We start from the raw sequence: 8,712 nt of genomic DNA, 5'->3' as shown, positions 1-8,712 counted from the left end.
TTGGGAAATGTATTTGATAAAACCCAACACCAAGAATAGACATTTGAAAGGCAATTTAAAATAAATAAAGAATAGTGAACAACAGGCTGAATAAGTGTATGTTATATGAGGCATAAATAACATACCAGGCACGTTCTCAGTTGGTTAACATAACATGTTATGGTAAGAGTGATTCAAATAACTATAACATATAGAACATGAACTCCTAATCGCTAAATCCCATGAAATCTTGTACGTCTAGTCTCTTACGTGAATGAGCTAAATAATATTATTTGATATTTTACGGTAATGTGCAAATAATTTCACACATAAGTTGCTCCTGAGTATACTGTTAGTCGCACCCCAAACTATGAAAAAAACTGCGACTTATAGTCCGAAAAATACGGTACATTCTGGGTGTCTCATTCAGTAAAACAATGTAAAATTCCATTGTGTTTTTTAAGGTGGTCTGTCATAACGTTTTTAGCATTCAATCAGACATTATTGTGAGGTTTTGTATTAGTGTTCCTAAAAATTGATATACCGGCCCCCAGACACATTTTTTTCTCTAAATTTGGCCCCTGAGTCAAAACAAGTGCCCAGGCCTGCAATAGAGTAATATTGGTGTACATTTAAATTAGTCCGATCCACATCTTATCTTATAACTGTTGCCACTGAGTGTTCCCTTGATTAAAAAAACAACGATAGAACCATAATAACGAGCCGATCTTTTGATAGAGAAAATAGGCAACAATTTAAGAGAATAAACAAAATAGCAACATCGCCTTCTAGTGCTCAGTTTAAGAGGGGACAGACAAAGGTACAGTAGAGAACAAAAAGGGGGAACAAAACACAGTTCAGGGGGATACATTGCTAATTTTATTGGAACAAAGTAGTCATTTTTACCTATAATTTGTTTTAAAATATTTAGTAACCAACAGGTGACAAAGCTTCCAATGTTGGCGTGAAAAAACAAAGTCGCATAAAAAGGAATATTTTGACTGCTGTTTAATATTTCAAAGCGCTGAGTCACACACAACAAAGACTGCGACACAATAACTACACGCTCAGTGTTTAATGAGCCTTTATAACACACACACACACACGTACACGCGCACGCACGCGAGCAAAGACAATAGTAAAGCAGACCTCCCTCCGTTTTTAATGGCTATCACGGAGATAACTCCTGGATATTTGAGGGTTACGCTTTCTTGACACGCAAAAAAGGATCACTGAAGTAAGTGAAGTGTTGGAGAAGTTCCAGAATGTTCTACATGTAAGTCAGTCGACTTAGATGAGCATTCATGCTACAAAATGATATTGACTCCACAGGTGTTAAACTTAAAGCCCAGATTTGAAGAAATTACTATATCTTTTCTTACAACATGTATTCGAACATTCCATTTTGACAGAAAAAATACATGTATTGCATGCAATTACATATCTTTTAAACCAGGGGTGTCCAAACTACGACCTGCGGTCCAAGTGCGGCCCGCCAGCCTCTTCAATTTGGCCCGCGAGACGTCATGAGTTCGCATCGCATCGCACAACAAAGTGCTTTAAAATGTATCTTAAATACCAGGTGGTCTTTGAATGCTACATATCTGCTGCCATCTTGTCGGCAATGTGAGTAAACCATATCAATGACCCTTAAAAGTACTCCGACACAATGACACAATCCAAACAACCTTCCATAGTCATGGTGCAAAACAAAAAATTTAACTAACATAAAGGTCAACACTGTGAAAAACGTCCCAACACCATAATTTTTTTTAAAAATGACCCCCATTTAAATCCATTAGAGTTTATGATGGGAAAAATGTAAAACACTCTCTCCACACTTAGTTCAAAAGTTTGGGGTCACCCAAACAATTTTGTGGAATAGCCTTCATTTCTAAGAACAAGAATAGACTGTCACGTTTCAGATGAAAGTTCTCTTTTTCTGGCCATTTTGAGTGTTTAATTGACCCCACAAATGTGATGCTCCAGAAACTCAATCTGCTCAAAGGAAGGTCCGTTTTGTAGCTTCTGTAACGAGCTAAACTGTTTTCAGATGTGTGAACATGATTGCACAAGGGTTTTCTAATCATCAATTAGCCTTCTGAGCCAATGAGCAAACACATTGTACCATTAGAACACTGGAGTGATAGTTGCTGGAAATGGGCCTCTATACACCTATGTAGATATTGCACCAAAAACCAGACATTTGCAGCTAGAATAGTCATTTACCACATTAGCAATGTATAGAGTGTATTTCTTTGAAGTTAAGACTAGTTTAAAGTTATCTTCATTGAAAAGTACAGTGCTTTTCCTTCAAAAATAAGGACATTTCAATGTGACCCCAAACTTTTGAACGGTAGTGTGTATATATATATATATATATATATATATATATATATATATATATATATATATATATATATATATATATATATATATATATAGTTATAGTTATGTTACATACAGTCGGCTTTCGGCCCCGGCCAAATTTTTTTAGCCCAAGTCAAAAAGCTTGGACACCCCTGGAATAGAACAATGGACGCCAATTTTACCTTACAGTAGTAACATTTTTATTACAAGCATATTATAATGTATTATATGTGATGTGTTCTGTGTGTAGATGACCCCACTGTGGAGGGCCTGGACAGGTCCAGACATCTGCAGACAGGAGAGGTCGTCATCATAGTGGTGGTCTTGCTCATGTGGGCTGGTACGTTAATTATACAGCAACATGTCCATCAATAGGACAACTGATTTCATGAAATAACGTTCAACGACATTTTTTAAAATTAGTGTAGCAGACAATGTGCATGTTTTTTTATTACAAAAAGTAATAACAATGCTAACTAGATGAGGCAATTCCTGAAGGAATTGTGTGTGAATGCTCCAATGCTGAAGTTGAACTGAAATGCTGACAGAATGTAGTATGAATGTAAGAATAGTTTGAATGTTGGAATGGTTTGAATGTTGAAGAGTTTGAATTTCCAGGAAAACCGGAATTTGGTTTGGAACTTGGGAAAGTGTTAGTTTGAATGTCCAGGATAAGTGGAATGGTTAATGTTAGAATGGTTTGAATAGGTTGAAAAATGTGGGAATTGTGCAACTTGCAAAAATGTCCCATTCATTTCAATTAGAATTTCATGGAAATTCGGGAAAAGAAGTATTTTTTTTGAAAATGCTAAAACATTTGAATGTTGTGAATGAGTTGGTGTTGGAATTCTTCTAATCGGTCGAGAAATGTTGATGCAGTAACATTTTTAATTGAGAAATGGTATTTCGGAATTCCTGAAATTTCTGGAAAACCGGGAGTTTTTCGAGTTAAAAAAACAAGTTTGTTTTTTGTCCTGATTAGAGGAATGTTTTGACAGTGGAATGGTTTAAGTGGGTTGAAAAATATGGTTGGAGTAGTCGAGAGAAAAAAGAGTGAGAAAAGGGTTTGAAAAAAACGGGAATTCCTGGAATATTTTTGAACTTGGGAAAATAATAGTTTGAATGTCCAGGATAAGTGGAATATGTTGAAGGTGGAATAGTTTGAATCGGTTGAAAAATATGGAAATGGTGGAAGTTTGGAAAATGGCCCATTCATTTTGAATGGGAAAAATGTCCCGGGAAACCTGGAATTCTGAGAAATCTGGGAATTTTTGGAATTTGTCAAGGGAAAGCCTGCGAATCCCGAATAGGTTGAACAGTTTGAAGTTGAAACGGTTTGAATCGGATGAAAAATGTGGAAGGTAGAGCGCACCAAAATCTGGAGAAGAAGAAGGATAAATAGATGAATTTTGGTGTAGAAAACCATATGTGTGAATGTTATGGAGCATTCACACAATTAAACGTGTGTTTTAAGATGTATCTTAATAAAAATGTGTATATATGGTGACTTTGGTTTATGTTTAGTAAGATGCCGTACAAGCTAATTAGAAGAAAAGTTGTGATTATTTGTTAAATGGCATGTGTTTTTTTAAAATATTTATAGCTTACTGAATAAAATGTTTACACAAAACGATAAAAATATTTTACTACGAAAAAATGTATGTATTGGTAATTTACAGTTATACACTTGATATTTAGTAGGTTGCTATACAACTTAACTAGTCGACCGATTAACTGTTTTTCTGTTCAAAAAAATTATGAATATATAAATATTAGTTTTTTTAATGAAAATATTATTTTTGAGAGAAACAGCCACATATCTACTGTAATCAGCAGTGCTATTGTATTAAAGCAACCCACAGTAATGCTTTAATTTCAAAACAACACCTTTAAAGTCAAGTTGATGGCCCCCAGTAATGCCTTGTTTATTTTCGTGAATTGGTGCTGGGCAGGACTGAGATAAATGAATTCCGTGAAGTAGGGATCATTAATTATAAATCAAATATTTATATAGCTAGAGCAGGGGTCGGCAACCCGCGGCTCCGGAGCAGCATGCGGCTCTTTGACCACTCTGATGCGGCTCCGCTGCATACTTGCCGACCCTCCCGGTTTTCCCAGTATACTTAACGACCCCCCGGATTTTTCCTATCCTAGAAACCTCCCAGGGAAAATATTATCCTATTTTCACTCTAATGACTTAATCAAGGGCGTGCCCTAATGGCACTGCATTAATTGTCCTCTATAGCATTTACAAAGAGCGTGCCAGCCCGGCCACATGTTATATGTTGCTTTACTTGCACACGTAGGTGACAGCAAGGCATACTTGCTCAACAGCCACACAGCTTACACTGACGGTAGCCGTATAAAACAACTTTAACACTGTTACGTTACAAATATGCGCCACACTGTGAACCCACACCAAAAAAGAATGACAAACACATTTCTGGAGAACATCCGCACCATAACACAACATAAACACAACACAACAAATACCCAGAATCCCATGCAGCCCTAACTCTTCCGGTCTACATTATACACCCCCGCTACCACCAAACCCCCCCACACATCAACCCCCCTCTCCGTGCGTCGGTTGAGCGGAAGAGTTAGGGCTGCATGGGATTCTGGGTATTTGTTGTGTTGTGTTGATGTGCAGATGTTCTCCAGAAATGTGTTTGTCATTCTTTTTTGGTGTGGGTTCAAAGTGTGGCGCATATTTGTAACGTAACAGTGTTAAAGTTGTTTTTGTACGGCTACCGTCAGTGTAAGCTGTGTGGCTGTTGAACAAGTATGCCTTGCTGTCACTTACGTGAGCAAGCAAAAGCTGCATTCAACATGTGGCCAAGCAGGTACGCTGTTTGGGCAGGCTGTAGAGGGCGCTAAAAGCAGTGCCAGCACGTCCTGAAATTTGGGAGTCTCCCGGTTATTTGAGGGGGTTGGCAAGAAAGACGCTATCAAGCGCCACTCAATTAAAAGTCGCGGGCCGCACTAACATCACATTTCCATATTGAGATACGTGCCGGTGCGTGTGTCAGAGACCCCTGGTTAACATAGCGCAAAGCAATTTAAGCTTTGTATGCGGTGTATTTCATTTTAAATTTTCAAAAAAATTTTGTGGCTCCCATTGTTTTCTTTAATTTGTGAAACTTTCCAAAATGGCTCTTTGAGTGGTAAAGGTTGCCGACCCCTGAGCTAGAGCATAACAAAAAATTCACTTCCTTTTAAAATACATTTTGAGAGCCATCTATAGATACAATAACACCCTGTAGTCACCTATAAATTCTTAATCCAATATAGTAAAGCTGCCTGAGGCTGGCCAATCGGTGGCCACGATACTGAACACATGATCTGATTGGGTTGGTCTCATTTAGTGGCTAATACTATGGTAGTATCGATATTTTTAGTTTATTTAGCAACTTTTATGTCACGGCGCGGAGTTGAACCCACGTTTCCTCGGCAGCTGAGCGCAGCACGCCCACACAGCAACAAATCTGCAGACGTCCGGCCGCGTCCCCCCCATCCTTGGGGTGATCGAAGACGGCCCGAAATTCAGCACGGAAAGCAGAGTAGTCGGAGTTGAGACCCACGGTCCTGTCGACGGCGGCCGTAGCCCACTTGAGTGCCGGTTCGGAAAGCAAGGCAAAAATTAAGGCAATCTTTGGCTCCATCGGTGGAATAGCGAGAGGGTTGGTGACGAAAAATGAGGTCACACTGTGCCAGAAAACCCCTACATAGTTCAAAGTCTCCCTCAAAGGGTCTAGGGCTGGCAATCCTGGGTTCCCGTTCCAGACTGCTGTGTTCAGGTCCCCGGACTTGAGAAGCATGTGGGGGTACCACGGGCCCGGGACTGGCCCCAGGGCATAGGCTGTCCAGCCTAGTATACAGTCGGGAAAATGCTCTCTCCAGATTGTCCTCAAGGGCAGAAAAACGAACATGATGTTCGCTCACGACGGAGCTAAGGATAGCCAGGTCAGAAGTTCTGGATGGCCGGGATTGGGGCTTGCCGTTGTCACCTGGTTCCGACATGTTGTGGCCAGAATGTACTGTTATGTACAGAGAAGGGAAGGAGGCAACAACCAAGGCAGAACTGCGGTTCACAAGGTTTATTTAAACCTTTGATGATTACGTGGCGTGTGTATGCTCCTCTAAGTGAATGGGTGTAGACTATGTATATAATTAATAGTGTAGATGTTACCAGGGGTTGTTGTCTGTGAGTGTTGGATGTATCCTTCGTCGAATCCAGGGGGGGCAAGGCGAAGAGGCAGTCCGTGAACAGGCAAGGGGTCGAGGGTAGGAGCGAGGCAGCGTAGTCAGTGTCCGAGCAGGGGGTTGAGGATCGAGGAAGGCAGTCAGGAATCCGGATGGATGTCGAGAAGCAAAACACGATCACGGAAGACAGGGAAGTCACTGTGGAAGACACAAGGGACATGAACAAGGGAGACACGGAGAGAGCAAAGAGAAGGCGAGCAAAGCACAGGGGAGGGAATGCCAGACGTGATGCTTACTGGGAAGATGAGCAACGTTCTGGCAAAGGTTCCTTTATGCCGCTCCCTCTCATCAGGTCCAGGTGTGCTGATTAGTGATTGCCTGCAGGTTTGTTGCTGCGTGGGCGTGCTGCGCTCAGCGCGAGCAGGGGCGTGTCTGAGCGCGCTGCCAGCGGAGGTGCCGGCAGCTCCAGCTGCCGAGGAAACGTGGGTTCGACTCCGCGCCGTGACATTTTATGCTTGAAAACGCTCAATTTAGGCCAAATAATTTGTGGAATATGCTGAAAAAACGTTGTTGTTGTTTTTTTAAATCTGCAATGTGGTGAAACCTCAACATTGGAAGTACAATTTGGTAAGGAACGACTAATTGCATCTCATTGTCATACTACCTAAAGAGGATCAGCCAGGACACGTCCAATGATGGTGTCATGTGAGCATCTGTTGCACGTTACTGTTCAAAGTTGTGTGCAGTGCTTCGTCGCGTACGCGTTTGTCGAAAATGTCATGTTATCCCTGACGGTTTCTTTAAAGTAACGTTTTTTTGGGCTCAGTTATGAAGAGCAATTATTCATGACCTCCGAGCAGCGTTTTAACACAGATTAGCTTGTAGCCACGTCGATACACTCACTCACCAATCAATAATAATTAACTGCATTCAATCTGTAGAAAAAAAAACTACGAAAAACCGACAATGATGACTTGGAACATTCGGTCCTTCTTGTGCTGACGTAAGAAGAACAAAGTGCCATGTGTCAGACTGTACTTCCTTGTGTGGAGATTAGAGATTTTTTGCCGATATTCCGATATTGTCCAACTCTTAATTACTGATTCCGATACTGATATATACAGTCGTGGAATTAACACATTATTATGCCTAATTTTGTTGTGATGCCCCGCTGGATGCATTAAACAATGTAACTTTATCATGAATTGATTAACGTGGACCCCGACTTAAACAAGTTGAAAAAAGTATTCGGGTGTTACCATTTAGTGGTCAATTGTACGGAATATGTACTGTACTGTGCAATCTACTAATACAAGTTTCAATCAATCAATCAAAAACAAGGTTTCCCAAAATAAGAGAACAACTTCAACTCAAGTTATGGAAAATAGTGCCAACATGGCAATGCCATATTTATTATTGAAGTCACAAAGTGCTTCTTTTTTTTTTTAACATGCCTCAAAACAGCAGCTTGGAATTTGGGACATGCTCTCCCTGAGATGATCCTGATACCCACTACAACTATGGGAAATACTCTACTTTGACTTTCACAAAGTGCATTATTTTTTATTTTTTTTAAACATGCCTCAAAACAATGAAGGCACACAGCTTCAGTCCAGAGTATACTGGGGGGGGGGGGGGGGGGTTGGTGGTAGCGGGGGGTGTATATTGTATCGTCCCGGAAGAGTTAGTGCTGCAAGGGGTTCTGGGTATTTTCGGGAGGGGCACTGAAATTCGGGAGTCTCCCGGGAAAATTGGGAGGTTGAAACCGATAAACATCTCTAGTGGAGATGGTCTAAATCTGCATCACAGATCAAACTACAAAATGAAACCTTTAAGAATGTTGAAGAATAAGCGAGCGACTGTGTGTAAATGCAAGAGAAGGAAATATGTGCAGATGTGTGGATTAACATATTTAGAGGCCTACTGAAATGAATTTTTTTTATTTAAACGGGGATAGCAGATCTATTCTATGTGTCGTACTTGATCATTTCGCGATATTGCCATATTTTTGCTGAAAGGATTTAGTATAGAACAACGACGATAAAGATTGCAACTTTTGGTATCTGATAAAAAAAAGGCTTGCACCTACCGGAAGTAGCGTGACGTAGTCAGTTGAACATATACGCAAAGTTCCCTATTGTTTACAATGATGGCCGC

General features: G+C 40.5%; 1 protein-coding gene across 3 annotated transcripts in view; it reads left to right on the top strand.

The window, feature by feature from the left end:
* The window catches only part of fndc4a (fibronectin type III domain containing 4a), a 242,634-nt gene that overhangs the window by 219,046 nt on the left and 14,876 nt on the right, over positions 1 to 8,712 (top strand). For 2 of the 3 annotated variants that reach the window (XM_062034621.1, XM_062034620.1), the window contains one exon: positions 2,600 to 2,689. The exons of the other annotated variant lie outside the window; for it this stretch is intronic. In XM_062034621.1, the coding sequence (XP_061890605.1) occupies positions 2,600 to 2,689 (90 nt within the window). The remainder of the gene's footprint in view (positions 1 to 2,599; positions 2,690 to 8,712) is intronic. 3 annotated transcript variants of the gene reach the window in all.

Source organism: Entelurus aequoreus, linkage group LG23, assembly GCF_033978785.1.
Source record: "Entelurus aequoreus isolate RoL-2023_Sb linkage group LG23, RoL_Eaeq_v1.1, whole genome shotgun sequence".
Lineage (NCBI taxonomy): Eukaryota > Metazoa > Chordata > Actinopteri > Syngnathiformes > Syngnathidae > Entelurus > Entelurus aequoreus.
The sequence above is the reverse complement of the archived record's forward strand: the minus strand, read 5'-3'. Positions and strand labels throughout refer to the sequence as shown.